General features: G+C 59.0%; 1 protein-coding gene across 8 annotated transcripts in view; it reads right to left on the bottom strand.

The window, feature by feature from the left end:
- Positions 1–1,468: 1,468 nt before the first annotated feature.
- Positions 1,469–11,939, bottom strand: part of BRAT1 (BRCA1 associated ATM activator 1) — a 19,311-nt gene continuing 8,840 nt past the window's right edge. For 2 of the 8 annotated variants that reach the window (XM_030932534.1, XM_030932535.1), the window contains exons 3-14: positions 11,433–11,587; positions 9,076–9,223; positions 7,709–8,081; positions 7,310–7,441; positions 5,772–5,863; positions 5,378–5,496; positions 4,958–5,144; positions 4,639–4,712; positions 3,464–3,566; positions 3,222–3,320; positions 2,858–3,030; positions 1,469–2,377 (exon numbers count right to left, since the gene is read on the bottom strand). In XM_030932534.1, coding sequence (XP_030788394.1) covers positions 1,682–2,377; positions 2,858–3,030; positions 3,222–3,320; positions 3,464–3,566; positions 4,639–4,712; positions 4,958–5,144; positions 5,378–5,496; positions 5,772–5,863; positions 7,310–7,441; positions 7,709–8,081; positions 9,076–9,223; positions 11,433–11,587 — 2,351 coding nt within the window. In that variant the 3' untranslated portion in view covers positions 1,469–1,681. The remainder of the gene's footprint in view (positions 2,378–2,857; positions 3,031–3,221; positions 3,321–3,463; positions 3,567–4,638; positions 4,713–4,957; positions 5,145–5,377; positions 5,497–5,771; positions 5,864–7,309; positions 7,442–7,708; positions 8,082–9,075; positions 9,224–11,432; positions 11,588–11,939) is intronic. The other 6 variants (XM_030932537.1, XM_030932539.1, XM_010366668.2 and 3 more) reach the window with 5 other exon arrangements.

The following is an 11,939-nucleotide window of genomic DNA, read 5'->3' as shown; positions in this document are numbered from 1 at the left end:
ACAAAGCTGGTGGCATCACATTACTTGCCTTCAAAGTATACTACAAAGTTAGAGTAAGCAAAACAGTATGGTACTGGCATACCAACAGACACACAGACCAGTGGAACAGAACAGAGCATAGAAATAAACCCTCATGATTAGTCTTTGACAAGGGTGCCAAGAATACACAGTAGGTAAAGGATAGTCCCTTTAATAAGAGAGGACCAAACTACTCAGGAGGCTGAGGCAGGAGAATCGGTTGAACCCGGGAGGCAGAGGTTGCAGGTGGCTAAGACTGCGCCATCGCACTCCAGCCTGGACAACAGAGTGAGACTCTGTCTCAGTAAATAAATAGGTAAATAAATAAGAGGACCTAGGGAGACTATCTCTACAAAGATCTTAAAAATTAGTTGGGTGTGGTGGCATGCACCTGTAGTCCCAGTTACTTGGGAGGCTGAGGCAGGCAGATGGCTTGAGCCCAGGAAGTTGAAGCTGCAGTGAACTGACCATGCTACTGCACTCCAGCCTGGGCCACAGAGCAAAATCCCATCTGTAAAACAAACTAAAACATCACTGGGCGCAGTGGCTCATGCCTATAATCCCAGCACTTTGGGAGGCCAAGGCAGGCAAATTACTTGAGCTCAGGAGTTCGAGAGCAGCCTGGGCAACATGGTGAGACTTTGTCTCTACAAAAAAAATACCCTAAAAAAGTAGCCAAGCATGGTGACCTGTGACTGTAGTCCCAGCTACTTGGGAGGCTGAAGTGGGAGGATCACTTGAGCCTGGGATGTACAGGCTAGTGAGCTAAGATTGCATCACTGCACTGCAGCCTGGGGGACAGATCAAGACTCTAAATAAATAAATAAATAAAGATAAAAATAAAATAAACTGGCCGGGCGCAGTGGCTCACGCCTGTAATCCCAGCACTTTGGGAGGCTGAGGTGGGCGGATCACCTGAGGTCAGGAGTTCGAGACCAGCCTGGCTAACAGGGTGAAACCCCATTTCTACTAAAAATACAAAAAAATTAGCCAGGCATGGTGGCGTGTGCCTGTAATCCCAGCTACTTGGGAGGCTGAGGCAGGAGAATCGCTTGAACCCAAGAGGCAGAGGTTGCAGTGAGCCAAGATCATGCCACTGCACTCCAGCTTAGGCAACAAGAGCGAAACTCCATCTCAAAGAAAGAGATGAGAGAGAGAGAGAGAGAGAGAGAGAGAGAGAGAGAGAGAAAGGGAGAAAGGAAAAGAGAGAAAAAGAAAAAGAAAGAAAGGAAGGAAAGAAGGAAGGGAGAGAAGGAAGGGAAGGGAAGGAAAGGGAAGGGAAGGGAAGGGAAGGGAGAAAGGGAGGAAGAGAGGAAGGGAGGAAGGGAGGGAGGAAGGAAGGAAGGAAGGAGAGAGAAACAGTGCTGGGAAAACTGGGTATCTACATGTGAATGAATGAAACCGGACCCTTGTCTCAGATCATTATTACTAAATTAACTAAAAATGGATTAAAGACTTCAATGCCATTTATTTTGAGTAGAAAATAAGTCATTTCTTTAATACATCAAAATGTGGGATTTCTTGACCTTGCTTCTCTCCTGGTCCTGGCTTCCCCAGAGGATCCACTGGGCTGGGCTGGAGCCCTGGGGATGGCAGTGTCCCACGGAAGGACGTGGCACTGCCTTCCTCAGTCCTGAACCCCAGTGGCGGAATCTGGTTCTACTTAGTAGCAGTCAGCCTCATCCCCCTGCAGGAAGCCCCCCGTGGCCAGCATGTCCTGCAGGAGGGACTGGGGGCTCTTCTGCACGTGGTCGCTGCTCTCGGCCAGTGTGCTCCGCAGGCCCTCCAGGTCTAGGGACCTGAGCATGGCCAGCACAGCCTCAGGCTCCTGGTCCCCTGGGGGCTGGGCGTGCTCACCTGCCCAGCACCTCGGCAGGGCAGCCTCCACTGAGGCGGTGTTGGGGCTGCCCCCGGCCTCCCGCACGCTGCTGTAGGAAGCAATCTTGTCCCTCAGGAAGAGGAGGAGGTCACAGGACTTCTGCGCCACGGGGCGGTCGCAGTCAAACAAGGCAGAAAAGGCGAAGTCGAAGAGCCCCACGTGGCAGAAAGCCCTCAGCGCCTCGGTGAGTGGCCGGGCTGGGGCCACCTCGGGTAGGGCCACGGCATAGGGGCAGTGGGTACGTGGCGGCCCCAACGTCTGGCCCAGGAACACCAGTGCCAGCTCCAGGCCCTGGGTGCGGACCTCCCAGTCCAGGTCCCGGCTTGCCGCCCGCAGCACAGTGGCCACAAACTGTTCCACGTCCTGGGCCGCGTCGGCGTGGCCGTCCCGTAGCCACTCAGTGAAGACTTGCATGACCGCCCTCCGTGGGAAGCCCTCCGAGTCTACAGAGAGGATGTGCAGGAGCTCCGGGAACAGGCTCTGGGGGACAGGGAGCGGGTGGGGATGGTCAGTGGGGCGGCAGGAGTGGGGCTCCCACAACAGGACCCCAGGGGCATCAGTGGGGCTGGCCCCGGACATGGGCAGTCTAGGGCCACACCCCACTCTGGCACCTTCCCGTGCTACGCGGTGAGCACACTGCCCTCCAATCCTCAGTTTACCCATCTGTCAAATGAAGGTAACCATGTCTAAGTGGAGGGGTGCTGGGGAGACCAGGCGAAGAGCACAGGCCTCATGCCCAGCAGAGCCCCAGGGCCTCGGCAGTCACTCCCATAGTTGCTGCCCACAGCAGCAGCTGCTCCCTCGGTGGATGCTGGCCGCTCACCCCCCCGCAAGCAGTTGAGCACACACGATGGCCAGGTGGGAGCTGCTGGCCAAGGAACCCGCCACCTCCTACCTTCTGGGCCTCTGCGTGCTCAGGGCTGGCAGGGGCTGGCAGCTAAGAAACCCAGCACTTCCTACCTGCCGGGCCTCTGCGTGCTCAGGGCTGGTGGGGGCGTGCAGGCCCCAGCTGGAAAGCTGCCCCGTGGCAGTCACTGCGCTCGCTCGGACGTAACTCTCAGGGTCCTGGAGGAGCTGCCGGGCCAGCTCAGGCACCTCTGAAGCCAGGAGGACGCATCTGAAGTCGGCCTGTCCTGGGGGTCGAAGTGGCCACATGCACCTGTGACCGAGGGCCGAGCCTTGCCGCCTCGGCCTCTGCCTCCACCCCTTTGTGGGCAGCCGACGTGGCCCAAGTTTCTACAGCCAGCAAGAGGCTGCTGGTGCACCCCGGCTCAGTGAGCCCCCAACAGGCAGGAAGGCAGCCCCTCCATCTGCCAGCACTCACCTCCCCAGTGCCTGCTTAGCTGGGTCAGGAACTCGAGGGCGGAGTCCCTCACCTCCCAGCAGGGGTGGCACAGGCGTTTCTGCAGCACAGGGAACAGCTCTAGGGCAGGAAAGGGCAGGTCAGGGCGACCTTGGGGCCAGGCTCACCCTGCCCTCGGAGCCAGCTGAGCCTTTCCACCCAGTCCCTGCTGCCTCCACCCCTGCGACTCCAGCTCCGTTCACCCCTGTGAGGGGCTACATTACCTCTGAGGAACTGCGGGATGAGGGGGCCAAGATCAGAGCAGCCAGGGGTCTTGGGTGAGCTCAGGAGCCACCTGAGTGTGGCCTGGAAGGCCTTCTTCAGAACCTGGAGCAGACAGGGCAGGCTGTAGGGCCACGAGAGGCAGAGGAGCAAGCTGTCTGCCTGTCCCTCTCACCTTCATCTGTGCTGCCCCCACTCCAGGGACAGAGATGGGGACAGGAAGTGGAGAAAGAAGGGAACGCTGGGCTTCTTTCTTTTTTACAGACAGGGTCTCACTGTGTCACCCAGGCTGGACTGCAGTGCTGCAATCACAGATCCCTGCAGCCTCCACCTCCCAGGCTCAAACAATCCTCCTGCCTCAGCCTTATGAGTAGCTGGGGCTAGAGGCACACATCACCACGCCCGGCTAATTTTTGCAGTCAAATGCTCTACTCCTGAGCTACACCCCGGGGCTAATTTTTGTATTTTTTTGTAGAGATGGGATCTTGCTATGTTGCCCAGGCTGGACTCAAAGTCCTGGGCTCCACGGATCCTCCCATAGCACAGTAATCACAGCTCTGAGCCCCACACCCCTCCTGGGCTGATTTTAATAAGGCAGAATCTGCTGTGGAACCGGCTTCCCAAACTGTGAGCAGGAGGCGGCGGCGGCAGCCCCCACCAGAAGAGCCACCACCCAGGCAGCGGGATTTCTGCATCAAAACATGACCAATGACGCAGGGCACTTTTCCTTAGGATCTCAGGAGGCCCTGGGCCCTTCCTCCAAAGCTGTCCACTGTCTGCTCAGTGGCAGATGGCACAAGGTCTGTACCCGCCAGGGCCCAGCTCCGCGAGGGGCTATGGAGTGGGCACGTTCACAAACGGCGCTTAGGAGAACCCAGAGCCCACGCCCAGGGCCGTCCTGGTGCCACTTCATTTCCCTTGTCCAGAATTCCCTGCAGGCCGCCTGGCCGGCGCCCCTGCTCCCCACGGCCCCACACACCCCTGCACGCTGATGTATCTTCACCAACAAGAGGCCCTGGGCCCGACGCATGCAGCCACCTGCATCATGAAGCTCTCTGAGCAGTGCCTCTGTGGCCCTGTGTGAAGGCCCCGTCCCCAGGGGCCCGCATGGGGCCAGGGTGGAGTGGGGGGTGGGTCCCACTGCCTCTGCCTCCCTCTCCTAGTTCCCTATCCGTACCGTGGGGCTGGAGCCGGGGCTCTCGAGGCACTCCAGGAGGACAGCAAGCGCCTGCATCACCAACTCCTGGGGGCCTGAGACAGAGGTGAGCGGATAAACCACCCCCACCTCCACCCCAGGGCCCTCCCCATCAACTCTGGGAAGGAGCAGGACAAGGGCCTCATCCGCCAGCTGAAACCTCCTGCACGGCCCTCCCCCCCTCAGCCCCCGCCCCAGAGAAGAAACACAGAGGGACAGCAATTCCCAGGCGCCTCGGAGCAGAAAGGAGAGTGGGGGATCGGGTTTCGCCCAACGCCAAAGCCGTACAGAACACACTCACCTGTCCCCTCTGACAGCGTCCCCAGGAAGTCGAGGGCTGCTCGCTGGACCCGGACGCAGCCCGCCAGGGTCCCACAGAGGTGGCCCCCCACACTGGAGGCGGGGGCAGCCGAGCCATCGCAGAGCCGCAGGACAGTCACTGCAGCCTCCAGCAGGGACGCCTGGGGCCACGGCGAGGGGCGCTGGGGCTGCGAGGGACGGGAGCGTTAGCCAAGGTTGCGGTCCCACTGCCAGCGTGGATGCAGGGGCGCTGGGGCTTTGAGGCGTGTGGGGCGGGGGACATCAGCCAGGGTTGTGATCCCACGGCCGGCGTGGACGCGGGGGCGCTGGGGCTGCGAGGGGTGCGGGGCGTCAGCCCAGGTTGCGGTCCCACTGCCGGCGCGGATGCTGCCGGGCTCCATGAGGGCGGGGCCGCACCTACCAGCGGCTGCAGCTCCTCCAGGTGAGCCAGGGTGCGGCACAGGAGGCCCGCGCAGGACGACTTAGAGGCCAGGAGTGCGTCCACCGTCGTGGCGTCATCTGCCGTCCCGTCCAGCAAGCCTGCCAGGAAAGAGCTCCCTTAGAGAGCACTTCAGCCTCCCCACGGTCACCAGCCACCCCCCGGCCACCACTCGCAGCAGAGGCCAGGACCTGGGTGCAGAGCAGCAGCCCACCAGGGATGATGGCCACGCCCCCGGTCCCCTTTCCCCTTAGTGGGAGGCCTGGGTGTGACTAAAGTGGGGTGGGGGTGGCGAGTCTGGTACTCCCATCCATCTCCCCTCCCCCAGCTGCAAGGACCCAGGTTCCGCCCTCCCAGCCCTTTCTGAGCAGCGTACCTGGGGGTCCGGGGGCCTGAACTGTGGCCTTCAGGACACAGGCCAGGGGCTGGAGGAGGACCTGGAAGGCCTGGGTCCTCAGTGCCTGTGGGCTGGAGACAAACACGCAGTGAGCACCGTGACCCTGGCCGCGAGGCAAGCTGGCTGTGCTAACATCCCCAGCAAGCCTGGGGCAAACCAGGGAGGGGGTTGGGACACCTCGCCAAGAAACAGTTTCTCTGCAGGCCACTGGCCAGGGGATGCCATGGGACAGAGAGTGGCAGGGAGACAGACCTGACCAAGGAGATGGACCTGACACTCCCAATGTCCTGAGGAGCAGACACTGAGGGACCTCCAGGAGGGCCCAGCCATGCACCCAGAGAGAGGGGCAGTGCCTGCTCAGGGGGACAGGGACGGGGTGCCCCCAGCCTCCTGGGTGTCCCCAGGTGTGCACAGCGTCCACTTTGTAGGAGGGACCTGCCCTCATGTCTGGGTCCAGGTGGGGGCAGTGCCCGCTCAGGGGGACAGGGACAGGGTACCCCCAGCCTCCTGGGTGTCCCCAGGTGTGCAGTGTCTACTCTGTGGGAGGAACCTGCCCTCACATCTGGGCCCAGGTGGGGGCAGTGTCCCCACAGTGCATTCCTGTAAGGCTGGGTCTGCTCCTCCATCCTCCCCCCGTCTACTCTCCTAAACATTCGGAGACCCCGGAGCTCAGAGCCGGGCTTTTTTTTTTTGAGATGGAGTCTCGCTCTGTCGCCCGGGCTGGAGTGCAGTGGCCGGATCTCAGCTCACTGCAAGCCCCGCCTCCCGGGTTTAGCCATTCTCCTGCCTCAGCCTCCTGAGTAGCTGGGACTACAGGCGCCCACCACCTCGCCCGGCTAGTTTTTTTTATTTTTGTATTATTATTTTGTATTTTTTAGTAGAGACGGGGTTTCACCGTGTTAGCCAGGATGGTCTCAATCTCCGGACCTCGTGATCCGCCCGTCTCAGCCTCCCAAAGTGCTGGGATTACAGGCTTGAGCCACCGCGCCCAACAGCCGGGCTTTCGTGGTCCCCTTGGGCCCTTTGGGCAGCGGGTCCTAAGGTCACTTCCACCCCTAATGTGAGCCTACCTAGAACCCTGGCAGGCCGTCCACGGCCTTCCCACCTGTCCTGACCCAGGCACTGCCGTTCCACCGCCCCCAGGCCCCCCACCTGCGTGGTGTGCGTGCTGGGGAGCTCCAGCACCCCCAGCCAAGGCTGCGGTGGGGGACAGGTGGGAGGGCAGCGGAGCACAGGGCCTGGGCAGGACCATCCCGCTCTGGGCAGAGCAGCTCCGGCCATCCTTCTCACCTCTGGGGATCTCGCAGAGCTTTTGTCTGAAACAATTATTCTGTTGCTAAAGATCCTGCAGAAGCCGCCAGCCCGCACGACTGCCACGTGTAACCCACGCACAGCCCAATCACACCCCACACGGCCGCCTGACTGTCCCTGGTTTCTGGAACTCCCGTCTTGAGGGCTGCGTTCTCAACCTCCCTGCCTGCCCTGGCTCCCAACACCCGCCTTGGCATGAAACGCACCCCAGGCCATACCAGTGCTCGAGCTTCAGGATCCCCAAAGCCAGGGGTCCCACGTGGGTGGGGCCCAGGCAGCTCAGAGCCTGCGCCAGCGTCTCCCACAGGCCGCCATCGGAAGAACTGAACACAGGAGAACTGCAGGGAGACCCCAGAGAGAGAAATTATTCCCCCATCCCCTAAAACCCCATTCGAGGCCTGGCTGAGACTGCCACGGCCCCAGCGCTGAAGGCGCCCAGCCCAGGACAGGCCTTTCCCCACGAGGGTTCCAGGGTCACCCCAGTGCCGCTTCACTGCAGGCCACATCCTCAGGGAGTCTCTGGCTGCCAGTGGGACATGCCTGGGCGTCATCCGAGGAAAACAATTGCCCACCCAGGCCCCCCAGCTGCGTCCCGGGGGCCTGACCGAGCCACACGGAGAAGCAGATCCACGAGCGAGTGTGCGGCGGGGATGGGGTCTCTCTCCAGCAGACAGGCCACGCGGGGACTCAGCCGCACCCACAGGGCTTCCGTCCAGGGGCTCTGGCAGCGGCCGAAGGTTGTGGTCAGGACGTTCAGGGCCTGAGTGACCTTGGGGGTGGCCGTGGAGCACAAGAACTCCTCCACGTGATCTGTGATCTTCTGGGCACACGCGGGCCAGTCATCCCCCCGCAGGCAGGGGTGCCCCTCGGCTCCACCTCGCATGGACAAAGCCAGGACATGTACCAGGAGCTGACTGGCCGCCGAGGCCACAAACAGGCTGGAGTCTCCCTGTAGGGAGAAGATGGTGTCGACTGCACCTGGGCAGGGGATGGGGGAAGACAGGAAAAAGGGGATGAGCCTCAATAGAGCCGGGGGAGGCAGACAGCAACCTTAATCCAGGACTCCAGGGTCTCAGGGAAGATGCAAAGAGCAGAGGGCACCCCAAGACGCCCCCAAATGCCCCTCCACTCAAAAGCAAAAGAGAACAGGAACAGAAGCTCCCTGGAGACAAGCACCTCCCCCAAGCTGAGCGTTTAACACACACAGCTTGTGATGCTTCCCAATTCGTTCCTTGTTGTTTTTTGTTCTTGCTGTTGTTGTTTTGAGAAGGAGTCTCATTCTATCGCCCAGGCCGGAGTACAATGGTGCAGTCTTGGCTCACTCCAACTTCCACCTCCCAGGTTCAAGCCATTCTCCCACCTCAGCCTTCCAAGTAGCTGGGATTACAGGCACCTGCCATCATGCCCGGCTAATTTTTGTCTTTTTAGTAGAGACGGGGTTTCACCATGTTGGCCAGGCTGGTCTTGAACTCCTGACCTCAGGTGATCCACCTGCCTCGGCCTCCCAAAGTACTGAGATTACAGGCGTTAGCCACTGTGCCCAGCCTTGTTTCTTGTGTTTTGAGACAGGGTCTTGCTCTGTCGCCTAAGCTGGAGTGCAGTGGCTCAACCACTGCTCACTGCAGCCTCGACCTCCTGGGCTCATGGGATCCTCTTGCTTCAGCCTCCTGAGTAGCCAGGACTATAGCCATGCGCCACCATGCCTGGCTCCCAAATAGTTTCAAAGACTGAGTCCTCACAGCTGATCTGTAAATGGCTGAGAAAGCCGCCTCGCCCCCTAGGGTCTGACTTGCAAACCAGAGGACACTGGACAGCAGTACTGTCACGGTGCATTCTTCACAATAACTCTGGTCTATGCGATTTTCTGGTCAACAATCGCATAGACCAGACGCTCAGATTCAGCAAGGTGCAGTGACTCCCCTGGGGTCACACAGGCAGGATGAGGAATGGGGTGGGGTGTGGGCGCACTCACCGTGGTCGGCCAGGAAGCGCAGGGCACTGGGGTGCTGTGCCAGGGAGTGGAGGCCCTGGATCCAGCCACTGCGCACGGTGGGGACGGCCCAGGCTGCTCGGCCGAGGGGTCCTGACTCCCCAAAGAGCCCTGGTAGCAACTCCCCCTGCTGGGAAGCAAAAAAAGAGGTGAAGGGGGGCCGGGCACAGTGACTCACGCCTGTAATCCCAGCACTTTGGGAGGCTGAGGGCAGATCACGAGGTCAGGAGTTCAAGACCAGCCTGACCAACATGGTGAAACCCCGTCTCTACTAGAAATACAAAAATCTGCCGGGTGTGTTGGCACACACCTATAATCCCAGCTACTCAGAAGGCTGAGGCAGAAGAATCGCTTGAACCTGGGAGGTGGAGGTTGCAGTGAGCCAAGATCACGCCACTGCACACCAGCCTGGGCAACAGAGCGAGACTCCGTCTCAAAAAACCAAACAAAAAAGAGGTTAGGGGACCTGGCAGGTTTCCAGGGATGTGGAGCAAAGCAGAGATGGGTTTTCAGTTTTCCAGGACTGGTGGAGGCACTTTTGGAGGACATTTTCATGTATGTATGTATGTATTTATTGACAGTCTCACTCTGTTGCCCAGGCTGGAGTGCAGTGGCACAATCTCGGCTCACTGCAACCTCTGCCTCCCGGGCTCAAGCTATTCTCCTGTCTCAGCCTCCCATGTAGCTGGCATTACAGGTGCCCCCCACCACACCCAGCTAATTTTTGCATTTTTAGTAAAGACAGGGCTTTACCATGTTGGTCAGGCTGGTCTCGAACTCCTGACCTCAGGTGATCCGCCTGCCTCAGCCTCCCAACGTGCTGGGATTACAGGCATGAGCCACCGCGCCCGGTCTGGAGGGCACTTTCCTACCAGCTGCTGACAGACAAGGGCCCCCGGATTCACTGTACAGCAGCGCCCTAGGACGTCGTGGACAGTCTGTCCTGCAGCACGATGGTGCCTGGGTGGGCTGCTAGGGAGTCTGCAGGTGCTTAATTGGGGGGCACCATGAATGGCAAGCTAACGGTACTGGATGTGCCTCCGAGCAACCTGGCGAGGGCCTGTGGGGCACCAAGAGAAGCCGTCGTGCTAGACGGGCAAGGGCCCTGAAGCTCGCACCAGGCATCACCTGACAGACTCAGCACTGCCTGTTTGGAGCTGGAAGACACAGCTCTGGAGGGCTCTCGTGCTCTCATGCCTTGTTGCTACGTAGAAATTCTTGGCTGGGAGCAGTGGCTCACGACTATACCCCAACACTTTGGGAGGCTGAGGCAGGAGGATCATTTGAGGCCAGAAGTTTGAGACCAGCCTGGGCAACATAGTGAGACCCCATCTCTACCAAAGATTAAAAAAAAGTAAGTCAGGTGCATGCACCTGTGGACCCAGCTACTCGGGAGGCTGAATGGGGAGGGTCACTTGAGCCCAGGAGGTCAAGGCTGCAGTGAGCTGCCACTGCACTCCAGACTGGGCGACAAAGCAGGATTCTGTCTCTAAAAAACAAAACAAAAAAAGGCCGCGTGTGGTGGCTCACGCCTGCAATCCCAGCATTTTGGGAGGCCGAGGCAGACGGATCACTTGAGGTCAGGAGTTTGTGACCAGCCTGGCCAAAATGGTGAAACTCTGTCTCTACTAAAAATACAAAAATTAGCTGGGCGTGGTGGCAGGTGCCTGTAGTCCCAGATACTTGGGAGGCTGAGGCAGGAGAATAGCTTGAACCTGGAAGGTGGAGACTGCAGTTAGCTGAGTTTGAGCCACTGCACTCCAGTCTGGGGTCTCAAAAAATAGTAATAAAATAAAAAATAAATAAAATTAGTTAATTTTTTAAAAAAGACATTCTCATTAGTCATTCATTCATTTGTAGGCTGGGTCGCTGGAGGTGCAGGATGTGCGGTCTCTTTTGGTCCTCATGACAATCCCATGGCGCGGCTACAACTTCTATCTCCGTCCTAGGAAGAGACGGAGGCCACGGCGTGGCTACGACCCCCATCTCCGTCCTAGGAAGAGACGGAGGCCACGGCGTGGCTATGACCCCCATCTCCGTCCTAGGGAGCGGAGGCTTGCGGCCGTGGGCAAGGTCAGACAGCTGATCAGAGCTGGGAGCCAATCCCAGTCATCTTATTCCAAAAAACCTCAACTTCTTAGCCCCAGCATCACTCCGGGAGAATTTTTCAAAGGGGGCTACAGTCAGGGGTAAAATCATGCAGTTCTGGCGAGGACACAGGGTCGGGGCAGGCTGCTGGGACTTGGGATGGTGATAGCTACAAATGCCCCACCTGGCTGCGGGAGGAGAAGGTTGCCCACCTCTCCACGGGACACTCAGGTGGGAGGCCCCAGGCTCACCTGAAGATACTGGAAGCAGTTTTCCTGGGCTGCGAAGGTGCCTGCCAGGCGCAGTGAGAAGGAGAGGACCCCGGGACTCAGGTCCTGGACTTTCAGCACATGGGACAGCAGCTCCACCAGGCAGGGGTGCCCCTGTAGCAGCACAAGACTGGACTCTGTGTGGACAGCCCAGCCCAGGGGTTACCAGGGGCACAGCACCAGGTATCCCCCTGGATGACCGCTCTTCTACTAGCAATTCCCAGACCCTTTTCTTGCAGGGTGTTAGATTTAGGGATCCAACTGGAAAAAATATATCTGCAACAAATACGGCAAATGACTCATAATTTTAATTCGGTAAGGGCAGAAAAACTAGAAAGCCAACACCTTAACAACAGGTGAAAGGCGGAACATTTTCACCTTTCACAACAGGTGAATAGCCAAAAATGCTGAAAAAATGTTCTGCCTCACTGGCAGTGAAAAAGAAATACAAATCAAAGTGAACGACCAGGCTGCGCGCAGCGGCTCACT

Source organism: Rhinopithecus roxellana, chromosome 6 (genome assembly GCF_007565055.1).
Source record: "Rhinopithecus roxellana isolate Shanxi Qingling chromosome 6, ASM756505v1, whole genome shotgun sequence".
Taxonomy (NCBI): Eukaryota; Metazoa; Chordata; class Mammalia; order Primates; family Cercopithecidae; genus Rhinopithecus; species Rhinopithecus roxellana.
Note: the sequence above shows the minus strand (reverse complement) of the source record. Positions and strands in the feature narration are given on the sequence as shown.